Source organism: Tinamus guttatus, unplaced genomic scaffold (assembly GCF_059628265.1).
Source record: "Tinamus guttatus ecotype Peru unplaced genomic scaffold, ASM5962826v1 Tinamus_guttatus_pri_ptg000242l, whole genome shotgun sequence".
Lineage (NCBI taxonomy): Eukaryota > Metazoa > Chordata > Aves > Tinamiformes > Tinamidae > Tinamus > Tinamus guttatus.
In genome coordinates this window covers 5,336,738-5,360,557 of record NW_028288776.1, presented here as the reverse complement: position 1 = coordinate 5,360,557, position 23,820 = coordinate 5,336,738, and the positions used below count along the sequence as shown (strand labels likewise).

Genomic DNA, 23,820 nt, shown 5'->3' with positions numbered 1-23,820 from the left:
CCCGCAGCAGAAACACTGGGCATGGAGCTGTTGGGCTGTGGCTGGCTGGTGAAGGAGGGTCACACCTGGCTCTGCTCCCGGGCTCTCTGCAGTTCCACTGCCTGTGCCAGAAGGCCGGTGGCTGCATCCCTGGAGAAGGTGAAGGGTAAGGCAGGTCCATGGGCATCTGTTTGCTGCAAACAGCATTACCCCTCCTGCTGCATTAACTGTCCTGCAGGACCATGTCAGCGTGGATTTTGTGTGTTGCAAAGGTCCAGGGTGATCTCAGGGAGCCCCTGGAAGTTTAGTGGTTCTGTTAGCTGGGCGCAGCAAGATGTTCAGCCTAGGGAAGCTGTGCAAAACTTCCTGGTCCATTCTGAAAGGATCTGCAGGTGCAGTCCTGCTAGTCCTCTCCTGGTGTTGCAGTAGGAAGTCCTGCCCAGAGCATGTCCTTTAAAATACAACTGCAGTGCCTCCTCCCAGGTCATGGCATTAAGGACTGAGGGAGTGCTGAATGTGTCTATGCAATAAGAGAAACTTGCTGCCATTTGTGCCAGTGGGGACTTCTGTGCCAGCGCTGAGCGGGTGGAGTTGGCTTCTGTAGCTGCTTGGGGAGCAGTTGTGCTCCTTGCTGCTGCCTGGGTGGCCTTGTGTCCTGCACACGTGCTCTGTGCAACCTCCACAGGCTCGGGGCAGACTGGATCCACATCCAATGTGTGCTGGGACCGACCCCAAGCTGTTCTGAGCTGCCGTCCTGGTTGATCAGTGCTGCTAGAGCTGTGGTCAGCAGAGTAATTCGCAGTGCCTGGGCTCAACATCTCCTGCATCCTGCAGTGTGGGATGTAGCTGTGAGCGACGCTGGCGCTGAATTCCCTTCCCAAGCTGCCCTACATAGGTGCTTCCCGGTAGTTTTGTCTCCGTCTTGGGCCTGTAGTAACTCTGACTCACTCAACTCGATAAGATAAACACAGAGCTTGAACAGTCAGGTACTTATCCTGAGAACCGACTCTCGAGGAGTCCTCAAGGTAATAAGTAAAGGCGTAGCTGGATATAGTGGTTTAAAACCTAAACTAGACGGACAAGTTTGGAGCTTGCTTGGAGCTCAGCAGCTTTCAGGAGTTTATTTACAGCGTTTCCCAGAGCCTTTAGAGTGGCTTTCAAGGATGTGGCAACTCCCGCTACGCTCTTCTGGCCTTTGTTACACATGGAGAACAGATAATTTAGTGGTGCCCAGGACCTTAAACCCTCTAGTATTTGGGTGATCCTGCAGGTGAGTATTACTTGCTATTAAACCATCCAACCCCAGGCTGGTGAGGGCAGCAGGGTGTCTGTTCTGCTGTGTGTGGCCTCGTGGTCTGAGATGGGACTTGCTCCCCAGTGCCCTGTTGCTGCAGCCTTTTCCATGAGTGTATGAGGAACCTCATTTAGTGATTTCTGGAAAACAGCAACACAGTCAGGCTGTGTGGCTGCTCAGGCCTTCTCTGGACCCTTGCTTGGGAGGCAAAAGGGTATTTTGTGAGGGGATAGCAGTGAAGGAGAATGTGACTTACCCTCCCACTGCTGTTGCAGAGCGGCTGTGTGGCATTCCCCACTTCAGAGGAACATCCTGGGCCCCCACTAGAGTTGATTGCCGGGCCCCTTGCAGTGGGGTAGCGTGTGCCAAGCCCATGGCAGCCCCCTGGGCAATGTCACTGAAGCATTTCCTGGCTTTGTTGCACCACGCTCAGGTCTTGCAGTGTCTGCTGCAGTCCTGCCTGCCCTCCCTGCCTGCCTCTCAGGTAGAGCAAAGAGCGGACTCAGCTCCTCACTTTGCTGCAAAGTTGAAGGAGAGATGGAGGGACCTGAGGTGGTTGCACCTGTGGGATATTCCCAACTAGGACCTTGCTAAGAGTAAGAAGGGGCCTGTAGGTCACTCTGCTGGCCTTGAGGAGCTGTCTGCTTCCTTGGGGGTGGCAGCAGGAAACCTCTGGGAGAGAGGGGAAGGAGGCATTTGGAGGTAGGTGGAATGGCCGTTCGGTGGCAATCGCAGGGAACACCTTCTGCAGGGGATGAGTCAGGGAGGCTGGGCCCATGCGTGTTCCAGCTGGGGCATGTTCTCTGCCCCCACGCCATGGGCCTCTGCAGGGGCAGGTTCTGGGGTCACAGGGGTTAGGAGAGCTTTCCCAAACAGGCTGGCAGCAGCAGGAGCCTGGGCACACTCCTCTGGAGAGCGTCCGTGTGGGCAGTGTGGTGTGGAGAGTGTGGTGTGTGCTGGCAGTGCAGCTGGGCATGTACTGGGGGGCCAGGCCTTCTCCCTGCAGTCACATACTTCTCCTGTAGCTCTCCCTGCTAATCCAGGGGCAGTGCTGTCCTCTGCAAGGGGAGTGCAGGTGCCTTTGCCAAGCAGCCTGCACCTGCCCCTGGGATGCTGGGTTGTGGGAGTTAGTCCTTGTCAGGCCAGTGATCCAACAGGTACGCTCTTGCTCCTAGTAAGATCCCATTTGGAAAGGTCAGCAGATGCAGGCCCTGCAGGTCCTCGCTGGCTGGCATAGGGATGCTCACTGCATGGCAAGGGCACCCAGCATTTCTGTTGTGGGTGATCAACACCTGGCATGTGTGGTAGGAGTGAGACTAAGAAAGGGCTGGAGATATGGCCCTAAGGGTGGAGCCCTACCTAGATAGTTTCCCTTCACCCCTTCTTGGGGAAGGACTGGTGCAAGAAGGTAGGTTTCCCAAGCAGCTTCTTCCATCTCAGGAGATATGGAGCCAAGTGAAGCTGTGGTGAGGGTGGGTGAAGAGCTGTGGGGAGCACAGGGCTCTCTTGGAGAGCAGATGCTGATGTGGGCTCTGCTGAGAGAGGTGCTGACTTGATGCTCATGACTGAAGCTGTGCTAGAAACTGCCCGACTGCAGCTGTCTGATCCTTTCCTCTGTCTCTCTGCAGAGTCACCACCACCGCCATGGAGGGGATCGTGACCATGTATCAGGACTTCATGAAGAAAGCAGGTGGGTGCTGGGCCACTCTGTGCTTACTGCCCCAGCACAGTGGAGGGGTCTGTCTGCGTGTGGGCCTGCTCTGGCTGCCCCTTGTCTTTGCCCTGACCCGGCTGCAGCTCTGGGTTCAGGCTACACCTTCATTTTGTTTGCTGCTTCAGCCCCGAGCTGCATCTGCCTGAGCTTCTGTCCTAGAAGAGCAGGACCTGCAAGGTGGTCCTTGTCTCCTCTCTGGTAGCAGCGTTGCTCAGCAGGGTTGCTTACTGCTCTGCACCATGGCTCTCTCCGCAGACCCCCGCATTGCTGACTACCCACTGATGCAGTCTCCCTTCCTTGTGATGGGCATCCTTCTGACATATGTCTACTTCGTACTATCCTTGGGCCCTCGGCTAATGGCCAACAGGAAGCCTTTAAACCTGAAGAAGTTTATGGTGCTATACAACTTCTTTCTGGTGGGACTTTCACTCTACATAGTTTATGAGGTGAGTGTTATTTGGCATATTTAAAGCAGTCTTTACCTTGCAGGCTGCATGTGTGATGGGAGGCCCTTCGGTGCGCAGCTTTTTGCCCTTCCTGAGGAGGGCTGGGAGGCCTGGGTGATGTGCTGGGCCTCACCCGGGTCATGCTCTTGTTGCAGTTCCTGATGGCTGGGTGGCTGACTGGCTACACCTGGAGATGTGACCCTGTGGACTTCTCGCAGGACCCCAAGGCTCTAAGGGTGAGTTTCCTTCCCTCTCCCTATAAGCAGGGAGGGCCGTTAGTGCCTGTTTGGGCAGTGAGGTTGTAGCTGCTGGTCTGCCCCAGAGCAGGTGACTTCCTGCCCGTGGCTCCTAAACTGACCCAGGCACTCGATCCCTGGGCATGTTGGCGCTCAGTTGAGTCTCTGATGGACTGGTTCTCTTACAGATGGTCAGTGTCGCCTGGCTCTTTGTCTTCTCAAAGTTCATCGAACTGACAGACACGGTGAGTGACACACTGGACAAGCCCTGTGTTTGAGCAGGGGAGGCCAGGGGGACACTCCTGGGCAAAGAGTTAAGACTGAGCGTGTCCGAGGGAGGTGCTTCCTTCAGTCTTTGCTTGTGTGACCCAGCAGAGCTTTTGTTGAGCATCACTGCTGGGAAGGCCACTCTAGGCTACTGCAGGTGGTACTCTGGGACAGTGTAGCTCTGGAAGCTGAGGGATCAATAACACATGCTGATAGCAAGCTTGAAATGAAGCATCACTGAGATTGGATACTGGGAGTCATATCCAAGGCTGTTTCTGCTGTTCCCAAGGCTGCTGATTCTGATGCTATTGAGCTCTCATTGCAGGTGATCTTTGTCCTGCGGAAGAAGAATGAACAGGTCACATTCCTGCACCTCTTCCACCATTCTGTTCTGCCTTGGAGCTGGTGGTGGGGAGCGAAGTTTGGTCCAGGTAAGGCTGGATGTGGCTAGGTGCACAGCTAGGGAAGGGGTGGTGTTAGGCCCTGCCCTCAGGAAGGCTTCTCTGGCCTTGATGGGTGCACCTGGGTGCTAGAGCAGAAGTTGCCCCTTAAGGAGGCACCCTCCAGTCCAGCACCACACTTGGGCACCGCTCTGGGAGGAGGGATGTTTGGCTCCTTGAGTGGCTGTTGCAGATGACTGACACTGGTAAACATCTGCCTCACAGGGGGAATGGGCTCATTCCATGCCATGATCAATTCCATGGTGCACGTCGTCATGTACTTCTACTATGGGCTGTCAGCAGCAGGACCTGCCTTCCAGAAGTACTTGTGGTGGAAGAAGCACATCACAGCCATCCAGCTGGTGAGTCTGTACTGTGAGCAGAGCCTCTGCTGCAGGGGGCAGGCCAGCCCTTGCTGCTAGGGAAGGTGCAGCCACAGGCTGTGCTTGTCTTCCGCAGCCTCTCTCCCTGGCCTTCCAGCTGCTCCGGGTGCTCTGGGGGCCTCTATTCTCTCCCCAGCCTGGCTGGGGCACCACTGCTGCTCAGCCTGCTGCACCTGAGCTGTGCCCACGCTGGGAGCGTGGATGCTCATGTTGTTCAAGTATTGTTGTATCTCCAGTGGTCGTTCCTTTCTGATGTAGTTGCTGGCTGTCCCTCACTGTAGAGGCACCATAGACTTGTGTTTTGGGGTGGGAAAGGAACATACTCCTTCCTTTTGGAAAGGCTGGCTGTAGTGTGATCCCTGACATTGCTCCAATGTGTAACTTGGGTCCCTGTTTGTCCGGCTCCTAGGCACAGTTTGTGATCGTCTCTGTCCACATCTCCCAGTATTACTTCATGCCTAGCTGCCAGTACCAATTTCCCATCTTCATCCACCTCATCTGGATTTATGGGACCATCTTCTTCATCCTGTTCTCCAACTTCTGGTACCAGTCCTACACCAAGGGCAAACGGTTGCCCAGAACGGCTCAACAAGCAGCCCAGCACAACGGTAGCAGCATCCATGAGAATGGCACAGTCACCAACGGCAAGGTCAAAGCCAACTAGAGGGCAAGGCCCTCCCAGAGCCAATGAGAGCCCCGGGGCAGAGGCAGCTGGGACCTGTTCCCCTGCTCCTGGGTGCCACTAGCCAAATCAAGTGCCTACAGACTGTTGTACCCCTGTGCCCGGCCCTGCTGTCCTCTGTCTGCATGCCCAGCCCCTCTGCTCTGAGCAGCCACGGGCAGCTTCTCCCGCTGCTGGGAGGGCTCATGCTGCTTTTCAGTGTTGTTGAGCAGAGAGGCAGCTGCCTGCATCACAGCTCTGGGGCTGCAGCCCCATTCCAGTGTTTCCAAAGGAACTTCCCCCAAGTGCCTGAATCTGGCCCTTCTGCCTGGGGCTCACTTCCTTCTGAGTAGGACCAAAAGAAGAGACCGGTCCCTGTCCTGGTGCCCTTTCCTCTTCCCTCATCAGAACCGGTATGGATGAGCAGACTTGTCCCCGGTTGCTTGCTGCTGCCAGCACAAGGGTGAATATTCCTGCTCTGCCATGCCTTGTGCCACCTTGTCAGTGCCACGGTGCTGCATGTGCCTTCCCCCTCTGGTCCCCGTGTGCCCGGATGGAGAGTTGTGCCCTGGTGCTGGTGCTCAGGCATGGCTGTGGAGAATGTAGGGGCAGCGAGGGTGGCACCTGAGGCCCAGAGCTGCCCAGTGCAATACACAAACCCTGTGCCTGGTATGTGGCAGGGGTTGTGACAGCCGGAGGTGCCTCTACCCCATGAGAAGGCCCAGTTGCCTTGCTTGTCTGTGCCTGGGCTGGGTGTTCAAGCTTTAGCCACATTTACCTGATCCTGAATGGCAGCTGGTGGCTTCTTCTAGAGCGGGGAGGCTCAGCCTTGACTTGGACCACCTCCACTCCTGTAAATGCAAGACTTGAGCAATAATTGTCCCTAGAAACAGCTCCTGGGTTATCCTGCTTGGGACCAGCCCCGCTCTGGCCCATGTCAGCACAAAGGAAGATGGTTGGGCCATGTCCCACTGTGCTGTGTGACAGAGAGCACCCCTCGGCTCCGTGGGCCCCCAAGGCCAGGCTGGGGGTGCCCTGCCCCACAGCAGGGCAGTGCAGCCGTTCACCTGGCGCCTGTCACCTGTTCTGCCTGTAACCAAAGCCATGGCAGTGGCCTCGAGGATGAGGTGAAGGAGCCAGGCCCACTCAGGCTGGGCTGCTCTTCTATCAAAAAAATAAACAGACAGAAGGAGAAACGGCTGCGCCCTCTTGTTTTCCTGGCTTGCCCTGCTCTGGGGCTGTTCCAGGCGCTTGGCCCTGCCCAGTGTGGCTGGAGGCAGGGCTGGGAGAAGCAGCTGGTGTAGCAGGTTTGTGTGTTTGGGGGAAGACGGAGAGCGATAGTCTCCTGATGAAGCAGAGCGCAGGATTGGTTCCAAGGGCTTTGGTAGAGTAGTGCTCAGGGCAGGAAATGTGTCAAGGCTCCAGTTGTGAAAGCGGATCCACCCGGTGAAGGAATGGCTGGGGTGGGACCTGGGCGAGCCGGCCAGAGCTGCTGCTTTTCAGAAATCCACTGGGAATGCTCTGAGGGGAGGCCTTTGGAAACCCCAGTGATGGGGAACGAGCAGGGAGGCCAGTTAGTTGCTTTCTGAAGCCAGGAGCAGGGCATCTGCTTAAGCAGAGAGTCTCACTGCTGACAGTGCTGCGCTCTGCCCCTTTTGACCAGCCAAGGTGCTCTCGATTCTTCCCAGGGTTGCAGAGCTGCCTTCTTTGCCTTGGACTCTGGCCCTGTCAAGTGCGGAGGCCAGGTCTAGGTGCCTGTGTGCACCCAGGAAGATGGGCAGTTGCGGCTCGGAAGCTGGGACTGTTGTGGCTCGGAGAAAGGCAGTAGCCCGGTGGGCTTCCACTTTTCCTGCGGGTTGGCTGCTGGTGGGAGGGCTGTGCTGGAAAGGGCCCTGCAGCAGCTGCACTTACTGGGACCAGGAAGCTCCTTCCTGATGGGGGTGCCAGGCTCTGACCCATAGAAAATGCCCCTTTCCCCCGTGCCTCCCCAGCCCCCGGAGCTCCTGCTGCCGCTCTACCTGGCTGCGCCCTGGCTCACAGGCCTTGTTGCTCCTGAGCAGATGAGGTCCTAATGCTGGGGCCCCTTGTGCTTTCTCCCCCAGGGGCTGCCACTTGCCCCTGTGCAAGGAGGGGCAAGAGCAGTTGCTGGGAGCCCAGGAGTCGCTGCTTCAGGAGCTCTAGGTGACAGTGCAGCTGCCACTGAGCTGCCTGCTGCGTCCCCGCTTCCCTGCTGGCCGCCTCGCAGTAGAGCCTGCTCTTGCCCAAAATAGTAACCATACTTTGAACTACTTAGGCTTGGTATTTTGAAACAGGGGCTGTTCCTGGCACGTGCTCTGCTCTCTCTTCCTCCAATTGTCCTTGTTAGCTGTGATCTTCCCGTGGGCCAGCCATTTGCCTAAGTAATTTATATGCTGTCATGTTCTGTTCAGGCTGCTTGCTCCAAACTGATTTCACACCTTATATGGCAGCGTTTCCTGGGCTTGCTTGGTCAGTCTGGCTCCTTCCTGGGTTCATCCTCCTGCTTCAGGGCACTAGGAGCAGAATGCAAGCAAAGGCAGGGTACTGTAATAGCATCACCTTCCAGTAAGGCTCAGAGGGCTTAAAAGGGTTATGTAAAGCAACGTTGCTGGGGGACAGAGGCAAGACAGGCTCTATTTGAGAAAGATAAACTGTTGTTATGTTGGACTACATGGAAAAACTACACCAGCTTTCAGGCATGCAACGCCTTTCTCGCAGGGTCAGGGACGGCCCATGAGCCAGACTCGATCCTGGAAGCCACATTCAGCTGGGGGACAGAGGACAGAGCTGCTTTAAGTCAGCCAACATTGGGGCAGCCTGGGGGATGGAGCAGGAGCTCTGACCAATGCAGCTCAGCTCTGGGGAAGGTTCCTCTTCCCTGCCCTGGGTCCAGCTCCCACTCTAGGCTTTCCTTCTGGAGGAGGACAGAGCTGCCTCTTTCTGGCTCCTGCTGCATGGCTAAGTTCAGTTGGGCCAGCAGCCGCAGCCTGCGCTCTTCTCCCTCCTCCTGGGGCTGCTGCTGTGGCACTGTGCACCCCTCTGCCCCCCTCAGCATGGGGCCTGCAGGGCAGCTCTGCTGTGCAGAGGGGTTGACAGGGCCGGCCTGGCCCAGCACAGCTCCACACAGGTGTCTGGGAAGGCTCCAGGCAGCTTAAAGAGCAGAGCCTGGTGCTGTGTGGTACTGTGCTCCGGGGAAGGAGGAAGCGGTTAATAATCCACCCTTGGCTAATTGTAGGGCAGCGGGCGGTCCCAGCTTTGCAGAGCAGCTTTGCAGAGGCCAGGCTGCTAATCAGGGCTGCGCCACGCTCCGGGCTTCCCCGCCAGCCCCCGCTGCGCTACCCTGTGCTCAGCCTGCAGCACGGGCTCCCTGGGGCCGCTGCAGTGCACAGCGTGGCACGCAGCAGGGCACAGCACAGCAGCGCGGCACAGCACGGCACTATCCCAACTGCCTCTTACCTCAGTCAAAGCCAACCTCGGGCTGCTTCTATCTCCCTGCTAGGGCAGCAGCAGAGCTGAGACTGACATAACCTGTTTCTCAAGCTCTGCAACCAAGCCCCAGCAGAGGCGCCACATGAGGGTCCCTACTATAGCATCACTTGCCCCTGTGTCTGCTTCCCTGGGCACAGCCTCAGTTGGCACCAGGGCTTCTCCTCCCTCCCCAGGCAGGGCAAGGAGGTGCTCAGGGCTGCCTTAGAAGGGGTAACAAGGCTGAGGGCATATGGTGCAGTTGCTCTGCTCTGGGGGTAGCGGCTAGTGTAACTGCATGTAGCTTTACTCCTACTGTAGTCTAGCCCTCACCCCCCTCCTCCTCAGCACTAGCCCCAGCTGTTCAGCTGGTGCTTTGTTTACCCACTCTCCCAGCTCCTGGCATCAGTATTTGTTTGGACTCCCCCCTTATACCTGTAGGCCTCAGCTTACAACTCCTCTCTACCAATTAACCCCTCTTCCCCCATCACTATTTCAACCTAGCACTAGAAAGGAAAGGCAGGGGCAGAGCTCCTGGCTGCAGCAAGCCCAGGGGCTGTAGCAGACACGTTACCCCTCCTGCTGTGGCTCAGCCTGTCCAAGCCAGCTCCCCTGCTTGCTGGGAGGAGGATGAACCCTCACACGTGGTACCTGACACAGGGCCCTGAGGCAGCCCCCAACCCCCATTAAGGACAGAGTTGTGGAGCAGGGGCAAAGGGCTGTGCCTGAGACAAGAGCTACTTTGGAAGCAGCTCCCCGCTCTGGGGGTGCTGGGACTTGCATCCACTACCTCCTGCCCCCACCAGCAAGCAAGAGCATTGCAGGCTGTTCAAAACAAAAGCTTTTTCACCTCATAACTGTTTCTCAGGGCAAAAGAAAAGACAAGCCATGTTTATGCTCTTGTTCATTAACATTCCTGTTTTTCTTACCTGAGGCAAGAGACCACAAGCAGTATCCAACCACAGAAGGTCAGGCTGCTTCAGCACTGCTAGTTTGAGAAAAGATTAGATATCCAAGAAACCTGGCTTTTCCTGGTATAGCTTTGCTAAAGTAAGAGTGAGTGGGGAACTAATACATCCACTTCCTCATAAGAGGAATATTGCTGCAAGCAGAGTCAGACTTGGGGGTCTTTCAGGGCTGCTGCTTCTTCAGAGTGGTAAAGCTGCTTGAGTCACAGCCCTCCTGGCCCCTGACAGACCTCTCCCAGCTGAGGCACTACTGCTGCCAGGGTCCCATCTTCCCTCTCCCAGGGCCAAGCTGGGCCAGCCTTAAGGAACAAGACAGCTCCACCACTTGCCCCAGTCCAAGCCCTTTAGGGTAAGTTGCTTGGTACTACAGCCCAGGGCCATTTCTTCCATTAAACTCCATAAAAATTAAAATATGGAACTGAAGATGTTTATTAACATTTAAAATACTGTACAATATAGGCCCATTTCCCCCCTCCCCTCAGCAGGACACCCTGCACTCATCGGATACCCTGGTGAATGATGCTGCTTTTGGCACTGCTGGCCTTCTCCTTTTCCTTCTTCTTTATGGGGTCCATCTCAAAACACCGCCAGAGCCGCAGAGTTTCATCAGCAGCTGCTGACGCCACTGTGGAGCCATCTGGGCTCATGGTGAGATTCAGCACTCTGGCTGCGTGCCCTGAGGAGCAGTGGTGCAGTTAGGGCTGGTCTGATGGGCCCCATTTCCCCTCACTCTCATTCTGGAAGTCACATTCACCCCACACTTTGCAGGCCTGTGCCATGAGCCACCCTAGCCCCCTGCAGCTTGCACAGCTGTGCCCGCTCCATGCCGAGACCACGTGGGTTCACACCTTAGGTGCACAGTTGGAGCACACATCTTTCTTCAGCATCCCCCACAGGTGCCTCCCTCAAGCAGCATTCCCCCACCCATTCATCTGCATCACCAGCACTCCAGGCAAGACCTCAAAAGCCTGCTCAAGCCAAAGATCCCACCAGCCTTTACTCTATGGCAGGCAGCCTTTCCCAGCCTCACTCCAGGCAGAGAGCCCAGCCTACCTCGGAGCTCGGTGACCTTGGCCATCGTTGGATACTTCCAAACAACCAGCTGATTCTGTGCAAAGCCGTGGCCTGAAATGAACTCCTTGTAGTTTGTTGACCACAGAATAGAGCAAACCTGGGAAGAGGTAGTAATGCAGGTAAGCTGCTCATGCAGACACATCACCCAGAGCCAAACACTGACCCTCCCCTCCTTTCCCATTCTCCCAGACCTCCGAAGCCAGCAGCTCCGTACAGACACTCAGCCCCCAGCTGGTGTTCATGCCTCACCTGAGAATGGGCATCGACAGCACTGAGGCAGGTGCCTGAACACACGTTCCAAATCCGGATGTATCTGTCACTAGTGCCACCTCCTGTGGCTAGAACATTTGACTGCCATGGACACCAGGCCACAGCCTGCAAGAAAAGTGTTAATTCTAGGACATGTTGGAGGCAAGACAGCAGTGTCCCCCTCAGGACAGAGGTGCAGCAAATCCTCTAGCAATCCTCATGTCTGCCTTGTACACAGACATGCACCCGCAACACACCTCACCCCAGCAGCCATATGCTTACCTTGACAGCACCTTGGTGCTGAGTGAAGGTCTGTACAGGAGCAAAGTCCCCACTGTCCCCTTGGGTACAAGGCCAGATATTCACCAGGTTGTCATTGCCACCACTGGCCAGGTAGCGTCCATCTAATGACCACTTGAGTCCACAAACCTCCTGTGAGTGGCCAGTAAGTGTGGCCACATGGTGCTCAGCCACTCTGACATCATGGTGGTGGATATGGCCAGTCCGTGCCCCACTGAAGAGAGAAAGTAGGTTGGCAGGATCAGGCAGGCCTGTGTTTTCACTGCAGCCATCTTTGTGCTTGTGGGTTGCTAGGTTGCCTTAGGCACTGCTGGGTTCCAGACAATATTACCAACATCACTGGGTGTTGCAGTGAGCAGGCAAGGCAGCCACAGGATATCAACTTCAGCACAGAGGACAACAGGGTAAAGAGAGACCCTCCACCCATGATCCAAATGGAATGAGCTGAACAGGAATCCCAAGCCAGGCCCAAAGCTCCTCCAAGCCATCCCTTATCACACTGTGTGTATCTAAGAGGAACCCGCAGCAGTCAGACGTGATATTCACCCCCACATAGTTACAATCTTACCTAGAGAGGATGTAGTTGTTCCAGCTCAGGGACCCCACACGTGAAGAATGACTGATCATATTTCGGAGGCGTTTCTGCTGCTGTATGTCCCATAGCTAGAGATGCAGAGCACTAAGTTTTCCAGTGCACACACACACAAAAAAAAAAAAAAAAAAAAAAAAAAACACCACACACACCCCCCCACCCCAGCCAAATCCACTCTTATTTTAGCCCCAGGAGTCCCACTGCACAGGCTTTGGCATTCCACCTTTCCAGTGTGGGACGAGATACAAGTTTGTACCTCATGCCTACAGAGCAAGTAGTAAATCCAAATTCTGGAAAACTACAAAGCCAAACACTGCCTGCTGCTGCTGTAGTTAGTCCCTGCACTGAAGTCTGTCTGCAGCTGGATGAACTCCATGACTAGTGGGTCCTCGCTAGCCAGGGGCACAACCACTGGTAGACAAGACTGCAGAGAAAACTCCCACTGCAATGAAAGCCACAAACAGCTTGTTGGAGAGCAGCAGCCGATGGCAAAGATGTGCACAGCCAATTTGGATTTGTGCCACTTCCTGCTGACAGAACTATGAGGATTCTTTCAGATAATACCTGTCAACTGCCAAAGCAGAGTACACTGTCCTGAGATGTCCTGTGTGTTCCTTTATCAGAGGTCACACATTTCACTTGGCAGATGCTCATCAAGGCCAACAACTCATTGCCTAACAGGGTTAAGGCCCACACACACCCAACAGCCCTCCTACTTGTGGGGTAAAGACAGATCAGAATTCACATAATCCATTTGCTGCTAGCTGAGACTTTGTCAAAGGTCCCTATCTTCAGCAATCCTTAGACAATACTTCTAGTTTTATTCCTACACTCACCTGGACCTCAGCATTGCTTGTGCCAACAGCAAGGTAATTTCCTTCTTTAATCCATGACACAGAAGAAACATAATCATCTGGATGCTCCATCTGCAGCAGCTGGATGATCTCCCCCGAGGAATAATTCCACAGAAACACAGAGTTGTCCAGAGCCACTGCCAGGAAGTTCTGCGAGCTCCAGTCAATAAGATTCAGATCTACAATTTGAAAGAGCAGTGCAGGACACTATACTCACCTGGAGAGCCCTGTACACACCTCAGCAGAGCACTGCAGCAAAACCCCTTCACCCAAGGCTGCTGCCACAGCTTCCACCTAAGCTTGAGCACAGTTAAGGGGCAGTCTCCAGGGAGTCTCTGTGCTCAGCTAGCAGGGTCACATTGCCCTGATCCAAGGCACTTGCACAGTACTCTGGACCACTGCTCCTCTAAGGCTACACATGGACAGACACTCCAGAAGTGGCCCATACCAGCCTGGAGGAATAAGACCCCAAATCAGCCAAATTAGCTCCAGTGCTTGGAACAACACTGGAGAAAATATGTAGCCAGTGTTTTTCTGCTGTTTTCATTCACCTTCTTGCTCATAGATATGGGATTCGTAAGCTGATCTCAGCCTTGGTCAAACTCACACAAAGGTTTCAGCAAAGAGAATAAAGTTTAGCAAAGTTGCACTTACACAATCTAGACAAAGGGAAAAAGTGGTGAGGAGATGTAATGTGTTACAATAAAACTCTTTCAAAGCCTTATTCAGAAGTATCTTAACAGGACCAGAAGCTCACAGGAGCCAAAGAACAAAAGTGACACTAAATTGGTCACTAAATTGCCTTTCCAAACCCATCCCAACTGCAGAAGTGGGGCCAGAGGGGCGTAGCCTCGCAACAAGAGAGCAAGAGGAAGCAACAGACACCTCCCAGTGGCACTCCAGGGCAGAACCACCTCAGAGCCTGCTGAGCGCAGCAGCCTACTTACAGTAATCATTGCGAATGTCAGGTGCATCGAGAATTCGATCTGGCATTGAGGGGATGTATCTACCATTCTTCCTGCTCGAGCCAGGTGTGGTCTTCTGGCTGTAGAGCACTTTCAAGTTATTCTGATAGCCTGCATGCAGAAAAACAGCTTTTATCCTAAGTTACTTTTTCCTCCTGGCTGATCACTGTTATTCCGACTAGTAGACCTTTTCCATGAAAAGTCAAACACCAGAGGGAAGAGATGAGTTATGCCTAGGAACACAGCATATGTGCTTACACTGCAGGTGCCAAGCCTGTACATGGCCCATTTGTCCCTGCTACTGCCACTAAATCAACATCACTGGCTGTTAATAGGAAATTGGAACTTGCCCTGCCCCAGCTAATTCACATGAATGTGCTTAGCTGAAAAGCACATGGTTTGCTGTGTCCCACCACATTTACAAACGGTTAAGCTGTTAAGTGTGCAGCAAAGCATTTGAGGCCTTTACAGACATCATGCAGATTTGCCATTTGCAGTGTAGAGAAGTACACTTAATTAAGAAAAAAATTAAAGAGCTTCAGCATAACTGTTTCACCAGACTCTGAACTTTAGGAAAGCTAGGAGGGAGACACCAGCATGCAAGAGCTCTGAGGAAGTCAGTTGTTCTCTCCCCTGAGTTACAGTTCCCCTCCCCAAATCTCTCCAGGTGAGTCAGCTCTCTGGCAGACCCAGCATCAGCATCCTACCTTCTGGGGCATTCTGGGGCTTTCCACTAAGGCGAAGGATCTTGGCCTCTTCTACATCAAAACCATTCAGGTTCACTGCCCAGGCTTTCTGTTGCTCCTAAAGAAAGGAAATGGCCTCAGCAGGACTCATTTGAAGCATGAAGTCCAGGCTGCACCTCAGACAAAACTGCAGCTGGTAGAGCATGTGCCCAGCACTCCTCACTGGCATCAGAAGGTACATGGCTGTACTGTAGGAAACTGCTACACACAGGCAGCTCAAAGTAGATTTTCCTCAGACCTTGGCACTGTGTCCTGCTCACAATGTTTTCCATACAAAAAGAAGGGCAAATTCAACGTTTCTCATTGCCAGAGGGGAAGCCACAGCCACAAGGGACCATGTGCTTCATAAACAGATTTGGGAACACTGCGTACACATTCCAGAACAGCTCCTCCATGCAGACATTGTCCTAGAATAGCTACTACCAGCAGTTTCCACTATGTACAGGCTCACAGCTTTGTGCCTCTAGTCTGCTCCATTCAAAAGCCTCATTAGCCCTTCAAAGGTGAATTTTGCTACCAGAAGCCACACAGACCAGCATGAAAACAGGAGGCTCTACACTTTCTTGTACCTAAGGAAGCATCCCCACAGAGCAGAGATGCTCAGCCTCACACACAGCAGCTGCACACCTGTTTCGCTTACGGCCACTACAGCTTCCACCTCAGACCAGAGCTGGAAGCTGTAGTTGCTGGAACTGGTAGCCTCACAAGCCCAGACAATTTTGCTTCTCCAGCAAAGGAGAATGAGGATTAACTGTTGCATTAACTATTGCATAATGCTTATTATTACAAACATAATACAGCCAACAGCACGCTTACCTTCTTGGTAGGGGAATCCTCAGCAGGGTCATTCTCTTTGGTGAGGAGGAAGTTGGCCACCTCCATCTGCATAGTGCTGCGGTTGGGAATGTAGCGGTCCCCTCCAGCCTTTGTTGGTGTGTTCTGTATTTTGGATCCTGATTTACCTGGATTCATAAGTATATTGTCTTACAGCAGCCAGACAGCCTGTATTAGCACTTTCAAGAGAAGCAGTAAAACTAAAACTCTGAGGCACTCTACCAGCAAGGGACTATACGATATGCACCAGAGAAGTACTACAATGATAGTAAGGCTCAGAGCATTGTTACTCATTCCATACAAGTTACAGACAATTCATTTCTGGCCTCTGCACCATGCTGTACACCAGCAGTCCCCAACTGTAACCTAGTACCCCATCAGGCACAGCCTTGGGTCTAATGCAGCAATCCCAGTGCTCTCAGCTAAGAGGGGGAAGCAGGAAGGCTGACACAGGATGCAGAGCCACCAACACACACCCTCCCACACGTGCCACAGCACAGAGCAAGGCGCTGCTGGGGACAACAGCTCAGCCACCCTCACTACATGCAGTCAGGCCCACCTTGAACCTGGGAAGGCTCCATGTGGCCTTCCCAGGCTCCATGTGGCAGGTGGGCCTGCAGAGCCCAGACACTCCCCGCTCCCTTCACTGCTCACCAGGGGTCTTGGAGGGCGTCTTGCTGGCGCTGTGCGAGCGGTTGGCCGGCTTCATGGGCGACACGCCGGCAGCGGGGCTGGGCCCGGGGGTGCCGCTCTCCTTAGCCTTGCGCTGCCAGCGCGCGGGCGGCGCGTTGGGGATCGGGGTGTCCAGCTTGAGGAGCCCGTGCAGGTCCGCCTCAAATACGAACTGCGCCATGGCGCTGCGGGCGGAGCAGCGGCCTCAGCGGGGACCCGCCGGCGGCGGCAGCACCCGGGCAACCCCCGCCGCGCCGCCAGACCCCCTTCCCCACCTCGCTCCCGCCCGCCTCCCTCCCACTCCCCCTTCCCATGAGGGCCCCTCGGCCTCCACGAGACCCCCGTCCCCTCGGGCCCCGCGCGCCCCTCACCACCTGCTCCCTCCGCCTGAGGCTCACGCAGCCCCACTCCGCGCAGCACTTAAACCCCGCGCGGCCGCGCTTCCCATTGGCCGCTTCAAACCCCAACGGCCGCGCGCTGCCGTGGCGACGGCGTCACGATTGGCTGAGCCGTGCGGCGGGGCGGGGCTCTGCGCGGCGGGGCGGGGCTCTGCGCGGCGGGGCGGGGCTCTGCGCGGCGGCGGCCCCGACGGCGGCAGTGGGAGGGCGGAGAGGGGCTGGGCGGAGTGGGCGCCGTGTCGCGCCGCCTCCTTGGGCGCCGCTTCCGCGCTGGGCCCGGCCCGCCGCGCCCTGCGGAGCGGGGGGGGCTGGGGGCGCTCGGGAGGAGGCGGAGGAGGCCGAAAGAGAGGAGGCTGAGCCGGAGTCCGTCCGCTCCTTGTTTATGACACGGGCGCGGAGGCGGGGCCGCGCTCAGGGCGGCCCCCGCGGCTCCCAGCCGCTCATGAGGAGATAGGACTGGTTGGCGATGTCCGTGGTGGGCGCAGGGCGTTCCGCAGAGCCCCACAGCGGGCCCTGCTCGGCAGGGAGGCCCCCGGGCAGCCTGCTGGCTTCCTGCTGCCCCGGCGGCCCCTTGGGCGGTTCGGTGGCCCGGCGGCCTGGCAGCACCTCCAGCAGGCAGGGCTGCACTGCGTCCTCCGGGGGCTGCTTGTAGAAAGCGTTGGCCTGCGAGGAGAAGGGATGCTGTTTGGGGCCGCTCTTGCAGTGTGGAGTGCCCTGAGGTGCCCCTGAGGAGCCATGTTGGGTGTCCAGGGTGCCCCCAGGGAGCCATTTTGGGTGCCTTGAGATGCCCCGGTGGAGCCATTTTGGGTGCCTTGAGGTGCTCCTGAGGAGCTGGGTAGGCCAGCCTGGTGCCTCCTAGCCCTATCCCTGGAGCCAAGCCGTTGCCATGGAAGGGCCTGGGTGTCTGGGGTCCCTGTGGTTTAGGGGCTATTCCGTGGTGCCTGTGTGCTCTTCTCTGGTGTCTAGAGGGAGGTAGGGAAGGTGCTGCTCTGGCTGGGATTGCTGGAGGGGGCTCAGCTGTAGAGCAGGGGTTCACTGTTGGGGCCAGGGCAGCTCCCCGCTGTGGGGACCCTGCTGCAGCCTCCTCACCTGGCTGTGCTTGCTGCTCTCATTGAGGAAGTTGCCCAGTGCCTGGTGCAGGTCTGGGACAGGTGGCCAGAGCTTCTCCTTCACGTTGCTGTGTGGGAGGAAGGGGGGTGACAAAGACAAATCCCAGTTCTGTGTGTCCCAGGCAGAGTCCGTGGGACGGGGTGCCCAGGCCTCAGGCTGCACTCACCCCAGTGAGGTGCAGGCAGGAGGTGCATGTGGCTCAGGCCCTACCTGTAGAGGGAGGGGAAGGTGCACCTCAGCCCCAGGAGCATTCCCGTGAAGAGCAGTGGCACCACCGCGACACTTGGGATGATCCAGTCTGGTTGGAAGAGAAGCACTGAATCCCGGTGTCCCTCATGGGACTGTCACCCTCTGGCTGGTGCTCCCTGTCCCCTGCCCCTTACCTGCATCAGCCATGGCATCAACCACCACAGGCTTGGACCAGGCGCTCCAGTTGCCCTGGTACCATGGCCCGCTGGGCTGAGCTCGCACCTGGGCGAGGTAGCGGGCACCGGGGCGCAGGTCCAGGACTTCTTTCCTGGCTGCCTGTGGGACTTGCAAGACCTGCAGGGCAGAACTTGATCAGTGATGGCAGCTTCTGCGGGGCTGCTCTGCATCACCTCGTGCAGGGGCTGAGCACCACCGCGCAGCAGGGCCAGGGCTGCTTCGGGGAGCCCTGGTTGTGGTGGGCAGAGCCCGTTACCTTCCAGTCGTGGCTGTTCTCCACGGAGTAGCGGAGCTGATAGACCAGCTGCTCCGCCAGCTCCTCCAGGGGTGGCACCCACTGCAGGCTCAGCCGGCCCTGTGCCACAGTGGCCTGCAGGAGCTGTGGGGGGTCTGTGAGCACTGTGAAAACAGGACATGTCACCGACAGGTCTGAAGGGCCTCTTGCCAGCTGGCTGTGAGCGGCGTCAGTGCTGGCACTCACCAGCCTGGTGCAACCAGAAGGGTTCCCTGAAGTAGCTGCGCGTGGGCTGCCCGTGGGGCCAGGTGATGTTCACCAGGACAGAGATGGCTCTGCCAGCCATGGGCTGAAATGTGCATGTGTGGGTGCCCTGGGCCACCATGCTCACCGCCTCACACCGCTGCCAGGCTTCATCCCTGCAGAGGGAGCAGGGAGCACGTCAGCCGCTTGGACTCATTCTGCTGCCCTCACCCGCTGCTCTGCTGGGGCTTCTCTCCTGGCCCCACGAGGCCTGTGCTGCCCCACTTGGCCCCAAGTTGGAGAGTCAGCAGGGCCCGATGTGGCAGTGGGAAGTGTGCTGGTGGGCAGCGCGGGATATGATGTGAGGCAGGTGGCAGTGTGGCAGGGCACGGCGCAGAGGGCACAACACCAGACATGGTACCGTACGTGCGCCTCATGCCTTTACCTTGTGCCAGCCCAGTCATGCCCTTACCTTGTGCCAGCCATGCTCTGGGGTGCCTGATAGAAGAGCTCGTGGGAGCTGCTGGTGTCTGCGGGGTCCCAGCTCCACTCGCAGCGCACGCGCTGCAGGTCAGGGGTGCTGCAGAGCAGGCCGATGTCTCCTGGGCAGGCAAGGGGAGCCAGGGCAGGAGAGGGCTGCTTCCCCTCGCCCTGAGCCACCCGCGCCTGGGTGCAGCCCCTCACCTGCCCCCAGCCCCGCAGCCGTCGCTCCCGGGGTGTGCGTGCCCTCCCCACTGCGCTCGGTGGCTCCCCTGCCTCGCTCAGACCTCCGGCAGTGGGGACAGCTGCTCACCAGAGGAATGGGGTGTCTCTGCAGCCACTGCCTGGGACCAGGGCCCCCACACGCCGTCTATGGAGAGGCCGTCGGGCTTGCTGCGCACCTGGATGTGGTACCTCCCGCCAGGCCGCAGCTCCCGAAGCAGCACCCAGCTGTCGGTCTGTACCAGAATCTGCAGGAGCGGCGTGAGGCTGAGGAGCAGCTGTGGCCCTGAGCCCTGTGTGGCCCTGGCCTCTGTACGTACTTGCCCAGCTCCTGCAGAGGCTGCAGCTCCTTCAGGGGCGGGCGCCCGGGTGCCGCTGGCCTGCTGCCTGCTGGGGTCCAGCGTTAGGCTGCAGGGTGGCTCCCCAGAGCCCTCTGCACAGTAACGGACCTCGTAGAGGAAGAAGTTCAGGTAGTCAGCGAGTGGTGGCTGCCAGGTGACCCAGAGCTGCCCTGCTGCCCCAGTCCAGGTGGCCGTGATGTTCGTTGGTGGAGCAATGAGACCTGCAAGGAAGATGCCAGAGTGTTGGCCCTCCTGAGCAGCCCCCATGCATGCATGGCCCTGCTGCGTTGTGCTGAGGAGCTGGAGGAAACCTGCCCTCGCCCTAGGGCTGCCTCCCTGCCAGGACCTGCATGGTGTTCCCAGCCCCTGCAGGGACTGCTGCAGGTGGCACCATGTAGGGCTGCTCCAAGCCTGTCTGTGACAGGGACACATGGTGGGCAGGGGACAGGAAAGACGGAGAGTCCAAGGAGCATCCTGGAGCTTTGGCTGGGGCCAGCTGCTGCCTTATGGGCACTGCGCCGCGGCAGGGACTCACCCACTGCATCCACACTGAGCTCCCGTGAGTACTTGGTCTGGTTACTGGTGGTGTTCACAACGAGGATGGAGAGCTGGCTGAAGAGCCGCACGTCCTGGCTGGGGAACGCGCACACGTGCCACGTCCTGCTGGCCCCATGGCTCTGCGTGGAAACTGCACACACCTTGGGCTTCTCCCTGGAAAATGGGGAGCCAGCGATCCTCCAGCACATCCTGCGCTGTGGCCAGGCTGGAGGAGAGGGGTCCTGGCAGTCAGAGGTGCCACCTTTTGCTTCCCTGCACCTCAATCCATCGCAGAGCGCCTTTTGGGTGAGACAGAGGCAAGACCAGGGGCACCAGCAGTCCCAGCCCTGCCGTGGACATACACTAAATACCCTGTAGTTTGCAGCAGCTGTGCAGCCTCTCCTTGTGCCTGGCCATGGAGAACCCAGCACACTGTGTGCCACGGGAGCTGAGTGTTGCGGTGTGTGCCAGCCTGGGTCAAGGGAAGGCTGAGCGGTATTGGCACCATGCCCTACCTGTTGTACCAGTAGTAGAAGCGGCACTTCCCACTGTTGGCCTCTTCCTCCTCCTCTTCGTCCCAGAAGCATGTGAGGTCCTCAAAGGAGCGGGAGAAGCAGAGGATGTCCTCAGGCACCCCCTCCAGGAGCGCAGCGTCTGGGAGGAGCGTGGGCATGGAGGAGCACCTCAGCACAACCTCATCCTCCACGTGCTCCCCTCCGTCCCCTATGCCAGCTCATGTCCATGATGGGCAGTGGGTGCAAATGTCTCCCCTGCTGTGTGACACCGCGGGAGGGCCGTAGCACGTGGACCAGTTTGGCAGTTGGCATGGGGGGTGCTGGCTGGTGGCACAAGGCCTCACTGCCTGCCCCCCTCAGCGCACGGGGTCCTTTGGAACAAACAAACATCCCAAAATAGCTCTGTGGTTGGAGTGAGGCTCAGGCCTGGCCAATGGGTGGGAAGGAGCCCCCAGCCCGCGCACGCCGGAGATAGCGCTGCCTGCGGAAAGGCACGTGGAAGTGAGATAAGGAGGAGCAGTGCCCCGCGAGAGGGAAAGGGCCCTGTGCCTGGCGGGGGGACACACGGGGTGGCTGCCCCAGCCACCCCTGTCCATCGTCCCGTGCGCGGGCGCTGCTCATGCCCCGGCGGGGGCAGCTCAGCAGGCTGGGGGAATTCTCCAGCCTGCTTGGTGTTGCAGGGATAAAGCAGAGCAGAGCCGTGTGGGCCCCCTCGGCAGGATGCACTGCACCCAGCAGGACCCTCCTGCTCTGCTAGCACAACAGGGTCTGTCCCCATTGGCGTGGGAAAGGGGACAGCCCTGAGGGCTGCAGACGTGTGTCATGCAGCCGGGCGCACCCTGTCTCACTGCTTCTCCATCACTGCTCCAGCACCCTCCATCTCCCTCATGGCTTCTGGCCTGGGCTCTGTCCTCAGCTGGAGGACACCTCAACAAGCTGTGTGCCACCACATGACCCTATTCCATGTGCTGAGTGTGCCCGTTCTCTGCTCTGGAGCCCCCTGCACAGCCCTGCAACTGGCCAAGCCACTGTGAGACAAGGGTGAGCACAGGACAGTCCCTCATGTCCTTGCCACTCTCCCAGTGACCCCTGCTCCCCCTTGCACTGAACCCAGGCCTTGATCTTCCCTCCCCAGTCCAGCATTGCCTTCCTCCTTGCTCACAGACCACAGCCTCCTCTCCCTAATTCTGCCTTCTGCCCTGCTCTTCCCTTTCCATGCCCTCCTGTCCCATCTGGCCCTGCTTGGCTGGGCACCCTGATCTCATGGCAGCACCAGGCCTTCCCTGGCCACCATGGGCTGTGTTTGGGGACAAGGGATGGCTCCAGTGGCCTGGGGATGCAGGAACTTCCTTCCCTCTGCTCAGGCTCCATCCCAAGGTGCTGGCAGGGACTTGCAAAGGTCCTGTGGAGGGAGCATCTCCTCACAGCACTGGCCATTTCCACCAGCAGAACTCACTGCACCGCATGGCAGGCCACGTGAGCGGGGCTTAGGTGTGATGCTGCTCACCAGCAGCAGCACCAGGGCAGAACGACCCTGCTGAGGCCATGAGCAGAGGCAGGATGAGCCCTGTCCTACCTGCTACCCCTGTCCCAGGCTGCTGTGGTGTCCAAGTCCAGCCCTCCAACCCAGCTTCCTACGGGTGCTCTGGATACTTTAGAAAGTATTAAAAGGTCTAAGGGGGATAGGGTGGGTAAACCCCAGGAAGCGTGGACAGACCTAAATATAAAGGAGTTGTGAAGCTGCACTCCTAGGCAGCTTGTGAGCCAGGCTTGGGCCAGCTGACAGCAGACTTGAAGACATTCACGTAGACACGGAGGTCGCATCAGGCCAGTAGCTCTCAAAGCTGCTACGTGCTGCAAGGCCGGCACATGGGCAATAGGATTAGCCAGGCAGGTGCTTCTGTGTCACCCGTGGTCTAGAGAGGTGCCTTCAGATTTTAGCTTGAATTTTATTCAGCCCATGTCATTATAACACCAAGAGCTTGACTTGAGTGAAGAAAAAGCTCCTTTCTGCTACCTGCATGATGCAGGGAGCAGCGTCACCCCAAAGGAGCCTGTGGGGCTGGAAGCCAGGCATGAGTGCCCAGTGCTTGGTCCTTGGGGTGACGCTGCTCCCTGCGCCAGGCAGGTAGCATGAGCAGCAGGCCCCCTTCCTGCAGGCACTCCAGGGTGTCCCATGGGGGAGATGGGGGCTCCCACCCACCCCAAGGGCCCACCACTCTCTTTGCTCCAGCCCAGGGTCCACGAGCGCCCTGCAGACCCCCTTCACACTGACCTTGTGCCTGGCCACGTGTGCAGCTGCAGCCCTGCTCACATCCCTTACCACCTTTCTGTGGGATGCTAGGCTGTTCTCTGCACCTGCCCCCGCACCCTGCAGTGCAGGGGAGGATGAGGAGCCCTAGTCCTGCATGTTCCCCCCTGCCTGTTCCCCGTCCCATAGGGACAGCCCATCACATCCCTCTGGCTCATCCTTTGCAGAAGAAAGCAAGCCCCAGGACCTACCTTCAGATGTCACCAGCTCGGGGGGCGAAGCTGGGCTGAGGAGGCTGAGCAGGACCTCCATGAGCAGGGAGAGAAGCCACCCCTGGCACAGCCAGGTGGCCATGCCTGCCCCACACGAGCTGCCCCGGGGCGCAGGGCAGCGTGTGCCCCAGCCCCGCTCTTCCCAGCTCCCCGACTTGCTGCTGCAGCTCCTCAAGGCGATACCTTTATCTGGGAAGTGTCAACTTTGCTGCTCAGGAAGCCTGGCTGAAGGGCTCCCTCCACCCCCATCGCCAGCACTTCCCTGTGCTTGAAACCACCGGCTGCCGCCTCTCCGCCAGCCGCGGTGCCAAGAGAGACTGCTCCTATCAGATAGGCAGCACGTCCTGCCCTTGTGGCTACCGGGCACACTGGGAGGCTGGAATAGGAAGAAAAACAACCCCCGAGGAACGCGCGAGGCCCCTGTTCGGGTGATGTGCAGGCGGCCAAGGCCACCCCTGCTCCCCACGGCATGTGGGGCTGCAGCGTGAGGGAAGTCTGCATCGTCCCACTCTGCGCTGCCCTTCGCAAGGCCCTGACACTGCCGAGCTGGGTCTGCTCCCCACAGAGCAGTGGCACCATCCCTGTTGCTTTCCAGGAGGGGCCTACAGTCACTGGGAGCACTGGCAGGGCCCA

General features: G+C 57.6%; 3 protein-coding genes across 3 annotated transcripts; 1 reads left to right on the top strand and 2 right to left on the bottom strand.

Moving 5' to 3' along the window:
* Positions 1-2,830: 2,830 nt before the first annotated feature.
* Positions 2,831-6,616, top strand: ELOVL1 (ELOVL fatty acid elongase 1). The gene is made up of 7 exons (XM_010215668.2): positions 2,831-2,963; positions 3,243-3,433; positions 3,589-3,669; positions 3,858-3,914; positions 4,262-4,367; positions 4,602-4,738; positions 5,169-6,616. The coding sequence occupies exons 1-7, from the start codon at positions 2,918-2,920 to the stop codon at positions 5,421-5,423; spliced, it is 873 nt and encodes a 290-aa protein (XP_010213970.1). The 5' UTR covers positions 2,831-2,917; the 3' UTR covers positions 5,424-6,616.
* A 3,668-nt stretch (positions 6,617-10,284) lies between these two features.
* Positions 10,285-16,373, bottom strand: CDC20 (cell division cycle 20). The gene is made up of 10 exons (XM_010215667.2): positions 16,140-16,373; positions 15,468-15,613; positions 14,613-14,709; positions 13,888-14,016; positions 12,923-13,119; positions 12,063-12,157; positions 11,477-11,708; positions 11,195-11,320; positions 10,925-11,042; positions 10,285-10,547 (listed from the first exon to the last, which is right to left on the bottom strand). Exons 1-10 carry the CDS (start codon positions 16,336-16,338, stop codon positions 10,369-10,371), a joined length of 1,518 nt encoding a protein of 505 aa, XP_010213969.2. The 5' UTR covers positions 16,339-16,373; the 3' UTR covers positions 10,285-10,368.
* Positions 16,374-16,950: 577 nt separating this feature from the next.
* Positions 16,951-23,369, bottom strand: MPL (MPL proto-oncogene, thrombopoietin receptor). Its single transcript, XM_088526175.1, has 12 exons — positions 23,167-23,369; positions 20,665-20,803; positions 20,148-20,323; positions 19,592-19,833; positions 19,363-19,519; positions 19,042-19,171; positions 18,573-18,745; positions 18,348-18,490; positions 18,049-18,208; positions 17,876-17,963; positions 17,645-17,732; positions 16,951-17,218 (listed from the first exon to the last, which is right to left on the bottom strand). Exons 1-12 carry the CDS (start codon positions 23,267-23,269, stop codon positions 16,967-16,969), a joined length of 1,851 nt encoding a protein of 616 aa, XP_088382301.1. The 5' UTR covers positions 23,270-23,369; the 3' UTR covers positions 16,951-16,966.
* Positions 23,370-23,820: the final 451 nt, after the last annotated feature.

Coding starts and splice junctions, on each gene's coding strand:
- ELOVL1 (XM_010215668.2), top strand. CDS start 2,918: ATGGAGGGGATCGTGACCATGTATCAGGACTTCATGAAGAAAGCAG. Junction 3,670..3,857: donor AGGACCCCAAGGCTCTAAGG/GTGAGTTTCCTT, acceptor GTTCTCTTACAG/ATGGTCAGTGTCGCCTGGCT. Junction 4,739..5,168: donor ACATCACAGCCATCCAGCTG/GTGAGTCTGTAC, acceptor TCCGGCTCCTAG/GCACAGTTTGTGATCGTCTC.
- CDC20 (XM_010215667.2), bottom strand. CDS start 16,338: ATGGCGCAGTTCGTATTTGAGGCGGACCTGCACGGGCTCCTCAAGCTG. Junction 13,120..13,887: donor TGACATTCGCAATGATTACT/GTAAGTAGGCTG, acceptor TTCAAATTGTAG/ATCTGAATCTTATTGACTGG. Junction 10,548..10,924: donor CAAGGTCACCGAGCTCCGAG/GTAGGCTGGGCT, acceptor ACTGCTCCTCAG/GGCACGCAGCCAGAGTGCTG.
- MPL (XM_088526175.1), bottom strand. CDS start 23,269: ATGGCCACCTGGCTGTGCCAGGGGTGGCTTCTCTCCCTGCTCATGGAG. Junction 18,746..19,041: donor CAGAGCATGGCTGGCACAAG/GTAAGGGCATGA, acceptor CTCCCTCTGCAG/GGATGAAGCCTGGCAGCGGT. Junction 17,733..17,875: donor ACCTTCCCCTCCCTCTACAG/GTAGGGCCTGAG, acceptor CCTCCCACACAG/CAACGTGAAGGAGAAGCTCT.